The 13,331-nt window shown below is 39.7% G+C and overlaps 1 protein-coding gene across 10 annotated transcripts in view; it reads right to left on the bottom strand.

Annotated features, from left to right (window-relative positions):
* Positions 1 to 13,331, bottom strand: part of LYST (lysosomal trafficking regulator) — a 194,302-nt gene that overhangs the window by 68,054 nt on the left and 112,917 nt on the right. For 8 of the 10 annotated variants that reach the window (XM_086679617.1, XM_086679619.1, XM_086679615.1 and 5 more), the window contains 6 exons: positions 12,657 to 12,834; positions 10,375 to 10,544; positions 8,634 to 8,864; positions 6,146 to 6,312; positions 5,345 to 5,497; positions 423 to 584 (listed from right to left, as the gene is read on the bottom strand). In XM_086679617.1, coding sequence (XP_086535743.1) covers positions 423 to 584; positions 5,345 to 5,497; positions 6,146 to 6,312; positions 8,634 to 8,864; positions 10,375 to 10,544; positions 12,657 to 12,834 — 1,061 coding nt within the window. The remainder of the gene's footprint in view (positions 1 to 422; positions 585 to 5,344; positions 5,498 to 6,145; positions 6,313 to 8,633; positions 8,865 to 10,374; positions 10,545 to 12,656; positions 12,835 to 13,331) is intronic. The other 2 variants (XM_086679622.1, XM_025915077.2) reach the window with 1 other exon arrangement.

The following is a 13,331-nucleotide window of genomic DNA, read 5'->3' as shown; positions in this document are numbered from 1 at the left end:
ATGGACATCGTTTGGCAAAGTTTGAGTTTTCTGAAAAACACAAAAGAGTTAGAAGGGTATATGTAGGTAGTTCAGAATGTTCCGACAAAACATTTTCAAATACTGTTGCACTTCCTTGTGTTCCAAAATAATCAATAGGTTTTTAAAGCACATCGTGTTTCAGTAAGAACATTACTATTTCCAGATAATTCCCATTGTTGAATTTTATAAAGTAGTTTTGAAAAGCATATATAAGTGAGATAGTGGAAAGCAGTCCAATGAAAGTGAAGAGATTGGAAAGGTGAGTGTAATTCCAGTGCTTTGCTATTGAAATGATGTGGTGCGTATGCATCATTTGGAATTCAATCCTACAAAAGCATTCTCTGAGCAATATCTCCTCAGATTGAGCAGTTAGGAATGTCATTCCTGCATCATCACTGCACCTGCTCCGAAAGGTACCACACAGGTAGTGGATCCAGGAGGATATGGGGAGAACGAATCTTGATTTAATGGACTGCAGGAGAAAGGCATCGGAAGTTGACCATAGGAACCAAAATGACGTCTTGGTCGGTGAGGAATAATGGAACCCTTCATTGGAATTGAACCTTTGTTTTAAATGATAAAAACATGTATCAATTTCCATAAATAGCTTCCATACACATTACTTACATATGACTAAATTATGATAGGTTTTAACGACTCCTCCTGTAAGATATTTAAATATTTTAATAGCACTTTAGATTGTCCAGTATCTCAGGTACTCAGTATTTTTCAGTTAATACATGTTGGTGGGTGGGGTTGCGTTTGAGACAAAAACAAAGCAAATAAAAAATATTTATATCCAGGATATATTCAAGAATAATACTGTCAGACTACGTCTTCAGTTTAAGTAGATTCTTCCTGATGTCTACATCTCTGGCAGCTTTCATGCTGTCTAAGCAGCAGATAATCCTAATTCAGAGGCAGAGCAATATACTGAGTAAGAAAATGTGAGGTCTTCACAACTACACATTTGAAAAAGAGGGAGGGCATTTCAGCACCGAGCTGGGGTAGCCTCAGATACACTTCTTTCAAAGCCTCAGTTCCCTCATATGTTAAGATGTAGATTAGAAAGTAAAATAGAGCTCATCTCAAAGGTAGGTATTTGTCACTATCTGATATTTTATTAAATGTATTTGTTTACAGGTTTATTGACCATTTTCTACAGTAAAATGGAAGTTCCATGAAAGCAGATAAAATAATACCTGACATGTGGATGGTGCCCAATAAATATTTGATGGTTGAATGAATGGATAAAGAAGGTTGTTCTATGGATTAAATAGTAAATAAAATAATGGATGTAAAACACAATGCCGATCTCATACAAAGCATCAAAAGTTGTTAATGGTTGGTATTGTTACTGATGGCTGAAATATAAAGGAAATTCATTTGTATGTGGATCATAATAACACAATGTATATATTTATATTTATTTCTGACAGTTTATTTGTATGTATAGCACTTTAAATAATACCCTAATGCTTATTTCTACCTTCACGAAATAAGGTGATGCGTAAAGTTTCTCATAGTGATAAGCAGACAAGTGGGAAAAAAACATATAAAAGAACGTACATTGCTACGCTGTTTATAATAGCAAAAACAAGTAAAAAGTAAAGTAAAGGGATCAAGGGATTAAACAGTAAAGTAACACAAAGTTGTTTAATAAACACAAAGTTATTTAAACACAAAGTTGTTTAATAAAAAGTAAAGGGATAAAAGGGATTACTGTAAGACAAGTAAAAAAAAAAGAGAAACTTTTGGTTTATTGATAAAGATTAGGAAACAATTGATGGCAAATCAATATAATAGATTATTATGTGTTCATTAAACATAAAGAGTATTTTTATTATATGGGAAGATGTCTATAAACACATTAATTAGAAACAGAAGGTAGAGTCCGATACCATTTAGTGACATCTCTCTCTCTCATCTATACCAAAAAAAGATACAAAGGCTAAGGAATTTGAGATCTGTTAACTGGGTAGTTGGAACCATTGAGGCTGTTGAGCAAGATAATGGCACACGAGCCAGGCTGTAAAAAGATTAATCTGGCAATCAAAGAGTATCTAAGAGTATGAGAACTTAAAATCTACATATGATGAAATGCTGCGGAAGAAGCTTCGGTCCCAAGCCGTGGATATCCTGGCGCTGACAGTCTGAGGAGACCTGTCGATGACCAGCGCAGGGGGTGTGTGGCCAGAACAAGCTGCAGCTGCCGGCTGTCCCCGCGAGCCCTGCTGGAAGTGGGGGGTGGCCGTGGGGCTGGGGTGTCACATGTCTCAGCAGTGTGCAGTAAATGCTAAGTGAGTCTATTTAGGAAAAAACCATCTCCCCAAAACATTGACCACTAATGAGAACAGCTTGCTTCAAATCTTGGAAGGAACAGCTTATTATATCTCAATGATGGACATGACGGCAGTATAAATCCTTCTTAGTAACTTAGCATCGTGAGCGGATAGACCTAAATGGGCTGTTATAACCATGCTGCTCCAAGGCACATGAGCTCTGGTATCTTGCAGCTTTTGCACCTACGGCGTACAAAGCCGATACCCTTTTGACTGAGAATGAAGAAATAAAACACAGTCTTTCCCAGATATCTGTGTAGAATGGTGCGGAAGGAATTACAAAGCAACAGCATAACACATATAAAGTGGTATTTCTCAACCGGATTCAGAGACAGGATTTACATAAGGGCCGTAGTCAAACCAGGAAGCATTGGTGGGAGAAACCCACAAGAGATGGTCCTAGAAACACGACAGGGCTGGAACGAGCAGATGCGCTGTAGGGACACGGAGGGAGGAGTGTGGGTGCTCCTGTTCCAGCGGGAACTTACTCCAGTGCTTCTATAAAATGCAGGAACTGGTCTGGTGCACTTTTAAGGACTTTTTTTTTTTTTTTTTTCTTTTTAATCAAGCTTGAACTCTGTAGGGCTCTACAAACCTCATGCGGCTTACAGCAACTGCATTTACTCAGATACAGTGACAAATTTAAGCTCAGGATAAGAGACCAGAGGAGTCAGGAAAAAAAGGAGAGTAAGGTTTAAAGAAAGGACTACAAGTCCGTCATGTGCTTTAACAGGACTCACGCAAACAAAAAATAAACAAGGACAGGCTTGGAGTTCCGCAGGGCTCTGAGGCTCAAGGTGATAAAAATTCTGGTATCAAAAGAGAGAGATGACAGGCTGTTAGAGAAATCACAGAACAAAGAGAAAACAGCAAGAGCGCTGCTGTGGCAGCCCTGGCGTGAGCGGATCAAAAACGAAACCACAGATCTAGGTACAAAAGCGCAGAAGAAATGGACATGGCAATGAGAAATGTCGGCAGGAAAGCAACGGCTCCTGTGACTCACGATACTGGCAACAGAGCATTTTCCTGTATCAAAGGGGGGTGAATTCCATCTAAGCAGTCACTGACTATCTAAGGAACCCTGCAACGGAAAGGTGGTTCGAAAGCCATCTTCTGGCATGTGGTCAGCTGAGCATGACTGCTAGACTTGGTGAAAGGCAGAATGCTACCTCGACAAGAGAGGAGGTCAGTTCAAGAGGAGAGGCTGAGTTCAGATGTCACATTAAAGAAGGATGTACAGGGGCGCGTGGGTGGCTCGGTCAGTCAAGCGTCCGACTTCAGTTCAGGTCATGATCTCACAGTTCGTGAGTTCGAGCCCCGCGTCGGGCTCTGTGCTAACAGCTCAGAGCCTGGAGCCTGTTTCAGATTCTGTCTCCCCCCCCTCTCTCTGCCCCTCCCCTGTTCATGCTCTGTCTCTGTCTCAAAAATAAATAAACGTAAAAAAAATAAAAAATAAAGAAGGATGTACAGGGGCAATAAAGTTGTGTGGCTGTCTTAGAAGTTTTATTTACATAGCTTATATTTAACATAATCTAAACATACTACTGCAAAAAAATGTATATTTAATAGCTTTTCTCTACAAATGAGTTTTTCACATGGTTGTAAAATTTCACATAGCACTGAACAAAACAAAGTTGTTTAATACAGGTAGAAGAAAGATTTGGATTTAATTTAAAACAATTTTAATGTTTACTTTTGAGAGAGAGAGAGAGAGAGAGAGAGTGGGGGAGGGGAAGAGAGAGAGGGAGACACAGAATCCGAAGCAGTATCCAGACTCTGAGCTGTCAGCACAGAGCCTGACGTGGGGCTCAAACCCACAAACTGTGAGATTATGACCTGAACCAAAGTCAGACACTCAACCTACTGAGCCACCCAGGCTCCCCTGATTTGGATTTAATTTAAAGGCCCTTAAGATTGTAAGGGTGATTAAACTTCAAACAAATTACCAACCACTCTGTTTGGGGATACGCATGTGCATTTGTGTGTATATATATGCTGTATATCCGTATCCATCCATATATATGTATGTGTATACGTGCATGTGTGTATAGATCCTATGTGTGCATGGGGAGGTGTTTATACTGTCTTTCCGGATTGTGTGCCTAAATGTCACAGAAGATTTTGCGGGAAAAATAAGGAAGGCTAACGATATTGGCACTTGCCGATATGTGCTAAATCACAGCAAGTCCTGATGTCACATGCACTCTACCCACACCCGAGCCACCGTCTTCTCCCGTCTGGACCGCTGCAGTAGCCTCCTACCGGGACCCCTACATTTCTTGCTCTCCGCTAACCCACTCTCTACACACAAGCCAGAGCGGTCTTTACAAAATGGAAACCTGCTTATGTTAGAACTCGCCCTTAGGGTAAGATCGTTAACTCGGCCTATATGATTATGCACTGGCCCATGCCCCATCTGGCATCGCTCTCCTAAATCTCTCCAGAGTATTCCACTCTGGCTAAATGACTTTATTTCAATTCCCTGAAGCTTAGCCTTTTCCTGTTGTGCAACATTCCTTCTGCCTGGAAAACTCTTTCTCTGACTCTCTACCTTGCTAGCTCCTTTCTCTCACCCTTTACATCTACACTGAAATCTCACTTCCTCAGATACTTCCCTAACTCCTGATGTAAACCACGTTGCCTATTAGAGTCTCTACTCTGATCCTCTACATTTCTCTACTATTTTGTAATCTCTACAAGTGCAGAATCTGTGTCTGCTTCTAATCATCACTGTATCTTCAACATTTACACAGTGCTTGGCACACAGTAGTTGCTCAAGAGATAACTGAACAAGAACAGCACTGAAAGAAATCAGTAGAATGGTTTTCCCAGGGAGGAAACCTTTCTCAAATTTTGTAGTTTAACTTTTTAAACTAAAAGATATTTTAAAAGTGTGAATGGCATGAGTACAGGAGTACAGAGTACAGGAAAGTCATGCCACCCTCAATTTATAATTATTAAAATATTATTTCAGTACTCACCAGCGATGCTCTTCCGCGGTTGAAATATTGCATGATGAGGAGGAGAGGGTAACCGGAATGTATCTGCAAGGTTTTCAGAGTCATGATTTGCTGTGGTCCTTATAAATTCCATAGCAGCTTGGAGAACTCTAAACTGCAGAGCAACAGCCATACCTGAAAACAGAAGACACTAGAATGTTTTCAAGCTATGTGGATGTTAATTTTTTACACTGAGTTGCTTTTTATTTTCATGCAACATCTAAACTGCCAGTAATGTTTTATTAGACATAGATTTTAAAATTCTGATCAATATGGGTTCCTGATAGTAGTAAACATTTTTAAACTGCCTTTAGAAGAAATTTTAAAGCAAATTTCCAAATGATCACTATAAAAAAAAATTCAATGGAAAAAAACTAGCTCACAAATTTATTTCCTCTTATATCATTGTCTTAAAAAACAGGCTTTTAAATATATAAGGCAAAATTGAACCAGAAATTGTCACATTTCATACTCATTTAATATTTGCCATTAAAGAAAACTAAAGAGGATTTTTATTCAACATAAACCTTTTAGTTCTACTTGGTTAAAAAAAAAAATCAAACTTTTTTTAATGATGTATTGCCAGCTACTGATCATATGAACGTATCGTTTGTTTAATTTTTGCCACCTAAAAGACTTCTTTTTAAAGCTGATAGATACTATCATAAAATGAAGGATGAACCTTCAGTAAAATAGCTTCCACAAGAAAGAGATTTGGTTCAAATGACATTTTTGGCTCCTCTATAATCCCAACCCTGGAAATCCATAAAAACAAAATCTTACTTTGTGTCCTCTTGTTTTTGCTATTTTGAAGATAGCCAAGCAGTACAATGAGGTCTTCGATGACTCTAAAATACTGGGGGCCTGAGGAACTGCAGGCATGAATGGTCACTGCTACGAAAAGCTGTTGTATATCACAAACAAGCAATTTGTATTCATTCAGAGGAACGCTAAAGAAAAAGAACAGAAAATTTAAGGCAAAGAGAACTGGTTTAAATTCTTGTTCTTCCAGCATTTGCTCACCCATTCAGTATTTATTCGTGCCTACTGGATGGTGGGGAGTTTGAATTGCACGCTAGAAACAGAAATGAGAAAACATGCTTTGACTCCTGTCAAAAAGTCTACTGTCTTTTCTTTTTAAATGTTTGTTTATTTATTTATTTTTGTGTGTGACAGAGAGAGAGAGAGCGTGAGTGAGAGGCAGGCACTGAGAGAGAGAGAGGGAGACACAGAATCCGAAGCAGACTCCAGGCTCCGAGCCGTCAGCAGAGAGCCCGACGCGGGGCTCGAACCCACGAACTGTGAGATCGTGACCTGAGCCGAAGTCGGATGCTCAACCGACTGAGCCACCTAGGTGCCCTGGAAAAAGTCTACTGTCCTGAAGAAGACCAGACAAGGAAAGAGAGAACTATGAACAGTAAATGGTGGTAAGTGTAAAAACAGGGATTGACACACTATACACCATAGGAACACATAGATCCCTCATAGACCCCAGGAAAGGTGAAGATTTAGTAGGTGTGAACAGGGACGTTCTGAGATGGCTCCTCAGAGAAGGTGAATTTGAATGCATTACTTAATCTCTCTGAATCTCACACCAAGTTATAGTTATTTTAAGGATTAAAGGAGATAATAGATTTGAACATGTTAATCAGTTATAAATAATAAATATGAATTAGTTACTTCTGTCCCTCAATTAAAAAAAAATTTTTTTTAATGTTTATTTTTGAAGGAGAGACAGAGTGTGAGTGGGGGAGGGGCACAGAGAGAGGGAGACACAGAATCCGAAGCAGGCTCCAGGCTCTGAGCTGTCAGCACAGAGCCAGATGTGGGGCTCGAACTCACGAACTGTGAGATCACGACCTGAGCCGAAGTTGGAGGCTTAACCGACTGAGCCACCCAGGCGCCCCTGTGCCTCAATTTTTAACCTTGATAACCTTAATATATGATAGTAAGCCTGAATACTTCTCACCATTTATTTTTTCCAAATCAAGCCAAGAGTTAGAAATGGTAACTGTTTGGGGTCAATTAATAGGGTAGCATGTAACGACATTAAATACAAGTTATTAAAACAAAACAACAAACAACAATACACTACTTTCAGAAGCCCGTAGGCAACTCTTCCCAAGTGTTGTGTTATAACACATGCATTGTGTTATAATCAAGACTACGTATTTTGAGGAAATAAAATACTTTGTATTTCTTATATGCCCAGCACACAAATCCTGAACTTAATAGGTACCCCCCCAAAATTGAACGGAACTCAGTACAAGGAGTCTCTCTTGTACTCAGAGAGCCTCCCTGGCTTCTGCCTTCTCTTAAAGGTTATTGTCTGCCTTCTCTTAAAAATTATAGATAATATGTAATGCCTTAATGTACAGTAATGTGCTTCTAGAGATTTATATTTTAACATTACGCTAATAAAAATGGTATGCTGTACATCATAAATGCAGAAACCAAAGGCACAACATCCAAGTAGAAATATAATCTCCTCACATATTTTTTAAGGCCGTTAATCAATTTGGTAGGCAGCCATTTGCCAATGTACTTCTGGAAATGAGAAATTCATTTATGGTGGTACAAAGTAGGAGCATCATAGTTCAAAACATAAGTGTTTGAAGGGAGACAGGTTCAGTTTTAAACCCTGTGCTATCCACTAGCTACGTGATGCTCAACAAGGCTCTCTCTCTTTCTCTCTCTCTCCAGTCCTCAATTTCCTATTCCTTCTGGGGATAATAACTTTTATAAGACCACTGTGGAAGCGTGGTAAATCTATTTAAAGACAGTTAAATTTATTCAACTTGCCTTCAGGTTCTAAACACCTAAAAGTAGGCCATATACACATCTTCCTTTTCAGTAAACTTGTTGAAAATGATAGAAAATATGCCCCCTCCAAATACAATTTAATTAATCCAATCTAATTAGTTTGGTAGGAAGGATATTCTTTGAAAGTGTTTTGAAAAATCGGATGCTTTAATGTAACCTATTACTAAAGCCTTTCCTTTCTAAAGTATTTGTCAGATGACACAGTTTTGTTTTTATTTTTGTTTTAGTTTTTTGAGAGAGAGACTGAGCGCAAATGGGGGAAGGGCAGGGTGGCAGGAAGACAGAGAATCTTAAGAGGCTCCACACCCAGTGGGGAGTCAACACAGGGCTTGATTCCATGACCCCGGGATTATGACCCGAGCCCATATCACGAGTCGGATGCTTAATCGACAGGGCCACCCAGGCGCCCCTCAGATGATAAAGTTTTAAATAATGATTTAAAACTTACTTTTCTTCTAATCCATTCAGGGCTGCTACTGTATTACATAACACGTACAGTAGACCATTATCCAATAACATATCTGCTACCTTAGGACAAGAATTTAATATTTGGAGAAGAAGTAGGAGAGCACTATGCAAGAGCATGTTGTCATATAGAAAGGTCTCTATTAGTCCCAGAACAGGAATGACGGACCACTTCTGAAACAGTCCCATGTTTTTCACATCTTCCAGATCAAATCTGCGATAAATAACACACAATTAAGAGCACGTTACAAGCAATTAACCACTAAACAAGGAAAAAGGATTGCAGTGTGGGTCATTTTGTTAACTTGATTTTGAAGCTATAAAAAATAAACGTGGAGAGAAAGGAATCTCAACCTGTAAGATCACTGACCTCTCCAATAAAATACAAATATTGCTAGAAGTCTGTCCCAAGTTTGTAAATATACAACATTCAAATGAAATATGATACAATTTCATGGTTTTTAAAATTTTTAAGCTTATTTATTTTGAGAGAGAGAGCGAGAGTGAGCGAGTGCGTGTGTAAGTAGAGGAGGGGGAGAGAAATAGGGAGAGGGAAAATCCCAAGCAGGCTCCGAGCCGTCAGCGCAGAGCCCGGTGTGGGGCTTGATCCCACGAACCGTGAGATCGTGACCTGAGCCGAAATCAAGAGCTAGATGCCTCACAATTTCATGGTTTTTAATTGACTTGCTTTAATTTGTCCATAGGCCCCTTATGTGTCCAAAAGAACCCTACTTCAGGGGCCTATATAACAAGTGCACAGGAAGTTATTGTTAACTGATTATTAATAAAACTATTAACAATAAACTAGCATACAATTACTAGCATAATCATAACATACAACATACATAATTTATATAATAATTATATACTATTACATTAACATACAATAATGATGATGATGATGATAGTATCCGAGAGACAGTGAACTAGTAAAAAGAGTTCTGGTGAAAGGAACGAATCCTGAGTTCCTGTCCCGAGACTATTTGCCTCTGTGATGGAAGGAAATGTAAGCATTTTGTACCTTATTTTCCTTAACTGTCAAATACGTGTGGTGACATCTGCCCTACTTTCTTCTCAAAGCTCTTGTGACAATCAAATGAAATACTGCAGAATTGCTTTGACAGAGCTAAAAGCTGTATGCAGATGAAAGTACTGTTGTCATTACTGCAACCAGTAAATTCCTCAAGGTCTGAGTCAGTCTACTTAATAAGCAGAAGACACCTAATAACGAGGAGACACACATTTCTCACTGCTTGAACACAGACGGGGATAACAGTTGCACTTCGTGGCCCAACCAGGAATTCCAGGTGAGGGATGACTCTTCTCCCAGATGACCCGGAGGCTGAGGGATGGGGGAAGCCTCTCTAAGGACCAGTCGTGTGATCTACTGCTGGGACAATCAGTCGTGTGATCTACTGCTGGGACAATGGGAGCCACCTTCTTTTCAGTTACCCTCCTCGTGTTAACACTACATGTCAAATCCTAAACGATCACCTTCTTTCCTTTGATGAAGCACTGGTTTCTAGTTTGTAACTAGTGAATGAAATACAAAGGCAGAAGTTAGAAACAATACCACATGGAAAATAATAAATTGATTCACCTGGAAATACTTTTAGAGGATTTTTTCTAAAAATGACCAAATAATTTTGTTAAGAGTCCGCTTAACAAATTTTATTTTTAAGACAAAAGATCCCCAATGACGGTGGAGGGAAGAAGCCACTTACTCTTCATCAAGGCCAATACGTCGACCAAAGAACATTTCAATGAAGCATTCTAACAATTCCTGAGTTCCCCGGTGAAGATACAACTGGTTGGCTAGCAAGGAGAAGCCACGGTTCTTTAGGAATTTATCTTTTTGTTCCTTAGAAGCTCTATTAAAATATGCATCTAATAGCTAAGAAAAAAAAATTAAGACAATTTACATAATGCACTAAAATTTTATATAATGTACACAAATCAGACAATACTTGTAAGTTGTTATTTAATTTCATATGTATAGAGCACAGAAAGCTAAAAAACAATGCCACCTCCATAGCAAACCAAAAATAATCTTTGTTTCTGACTAGTTTGGAGTGCTCACGCTGACTTTATCTTGGAGACCTTAATACTTTTGTTATGGGGAAACTAACTTTTTAGTTGAGCATTGACACCTGGTAGATTGGTAACCTTAGTCGAGTATAAGTAAAAAGCTGTGCTTTATTCTGAAGGAAAAAAATCGGCGAGCACTGTACTATCCTCTCTCTCCACACGTGTGTGTGTGCGTGCACATACGTATCTCTCCTAGACTTCTACTTCCAGACTTCCGGATGGATTCCATCCTGAGTACAGAGCCCTATCTCCACCCTTCCCTAGCATCTTAAATGCAACATGTGTAAAACTCAATTACTTATTTTCTTTCCACACTCATGTCTTTCGTGGTTCCCATCTGAGAGCACACAGCAGTGCCACGCTCCTAGACTTCACGGCTAATTTTATCGGTGGCTCCTCCAGTCCTGATTCCTTACGTGTGATTACTCATTCCAGCGAATGTCTCTCAAACCTGAGTGTGCTCTGACTTGCCACTTGCCCGAATCAGGAACTCATCATTCTCCCCTGGACTACGGTGCAAGCCTGCTAAACAGAATACTTCCACGTCTCTCTCCCCTGCAATCACTCCCTCACAGCGGTGACAGACTGACTGTTCTTCCCCAAACACACATCTGTTTGCTGCCCTACTTAAAAAGCTTTCTGAGTTTATAGCACAATACAAGATACACTTTTTGTATGAAGCCTTCTCTGGTTCCCCCCATCACAATTAACTGCTTTTCCCACGCTCCCATTCTTCTGTATTAATATTCCGTTGAAGCACTCATCACCAGAAGTCCTTACGTTTTACTTAGTGGGGTCTATGTCTCTCTCCCTCACTGGACTAGAAGCTCGTTGAATGCGGGGCTTCTATCATTCCACCTTGTATCCACATAGCAACTAGCCCAGTGTTTTGTACCTGGGATGGAAGCTCAAAAAATACTGGGTTGAATTGCAAGTGATTAAAAAACATCCTACATCAGACGAACTAAAGAAAATGAGAATCGTTACAAGACCCTTACAATATTGGGCTGTTTTCTAACGGAAAGCATTCATATGAAACGCTTATTCATTTGACACTACGCTTAGTCCCTAGTATATACTAGACACAAGCTGCCCGCCCTCGTGGAGCAGAGACTCCAGTGTGGGAGACTGAAAGATCAAGCACACAGGTCAACTAAAAAGATAATTACAAGACAAAACGAGGATGCTATGATAGGATAAATGAGGAGTAGGGTGCTAGAGGGAAGCTGTTTGGAAAGGTGATTGGGTCTCCGTAAAGGTGACACCTGAGCTAAAACCTGAAGTAGATATTTAAGATTTGATACTACACTGCAGGGAAGGTTTCCAATGAACTATGTGTTCCTTATAATTGGTAGACTTAAAAAACTTATTGATGTGAATCAATATATGGAGGAGAGCTTAAAATTGCATGATAATTTGTATAAAAATATGAGAAAGAAGGAACCAACTACGGTTGACCCTTGAACAACATGAGGGTTAGAGGTGCCAGCCCCAACCCCCACAGTTGGAAATCTGCATATTACTTGATTCCCCCAAAACTTAACTACGAGTAGCTTACTGGTAACCCGAAGCCTTCCTGACAACAGAGACAGTTGAGTAACACACATCCTGTATGTTATATGTATTCTATACTGTATTCTTACAATAAACGAAGCTAAAGAAAAGAAAGTGTTATTAAGAAAATCATAAGGAAGAAAAAATATATTTACAGTACCATATTGTACTTATAAAAAAAAAAGTCCGCATATAAGTGGACCCACGCAATTCAAAGCTGTGTTGTTCAAGGGTCAGCTGTGTATCAGTTCATTCTTCCTTAGACTAAAGTTTTAGGTCTACTTTAACAGATACATTCAAGTTTTAAATCAAACGTACATTTATTTTTCTGAATTAAAACAACGCATCTAGAATTGGCCCTTACTTTAATAACTCCTTGTTGTATAGCAGGTGATGGGTGGTTCACGAGGACTAAAAGCGTGTCTGCCTGGATGAGCTTGTCCATCACATCTGGAAGCATAACATCAGGCAGGATGAGAAGGACTCCACTGAGGAGCTCGTATAATCCATAGCAGATAGGTACCAGACAGTCTTCTGTTACGCTAAAACAGAGACCCCAGAAGTCTTGTGAACACAGTATCAGGAAGAAAAGCGCACGGTGATTTCCTTAAGAACTGTGAGGAGTTGGGGCGCCTGGGTGGCGCAGTCGGTTAAGCGTCCGACTTCAGCCAGGTCACGATCTCGCGGTCCGGGAGTTCGAGCCCCGCGTCAGGCTCTGGGCTGATGGCTCGGAGCCTGGAGCCTGTTTCCGATTCTGTGTCTCCCTCTCTCTCTGCCCCTCCCCCGTTCATGCTCTGTCTCTCTGTGTCCCAAAAATAAATAAACGTTGAAAAAAAAAAATTAAAAAAAAAAAAAAGAACTGTGAGGAGCAGCAGTAATTTCAACATGTGAAACAAAAGGTCACACAAGTAAAAAAAAATGTTGACCTGTGACTAACAACCTTGCCATCACTTGTTACCATTTTATTTCTCACCGATCTACTTTAGGCACAGGGCCCACTAAACACCATTCTATTCCACAGCTATGACGTGCAAAAGGG

Source organism: Puma concolor, chromosome D2, assembly GCF_028749965.1.
Source record: "Puma concolor isolate L17-30 chromosome D2, mPumCon1.1.hap2, whole genome shotgun sequence".
In the NCBI taxonomy this organism is placed as follows: Eukaryota; Metazoa; Chordata; class Mammalia; order Carnivora; family Felidae; genus Puma; species Puma concolor.
The sequence above is the reverse complement of the archived record's forward strand: the minus strand, read 5'-3'. Positions and strand labels throughout refer to the sequence as shown.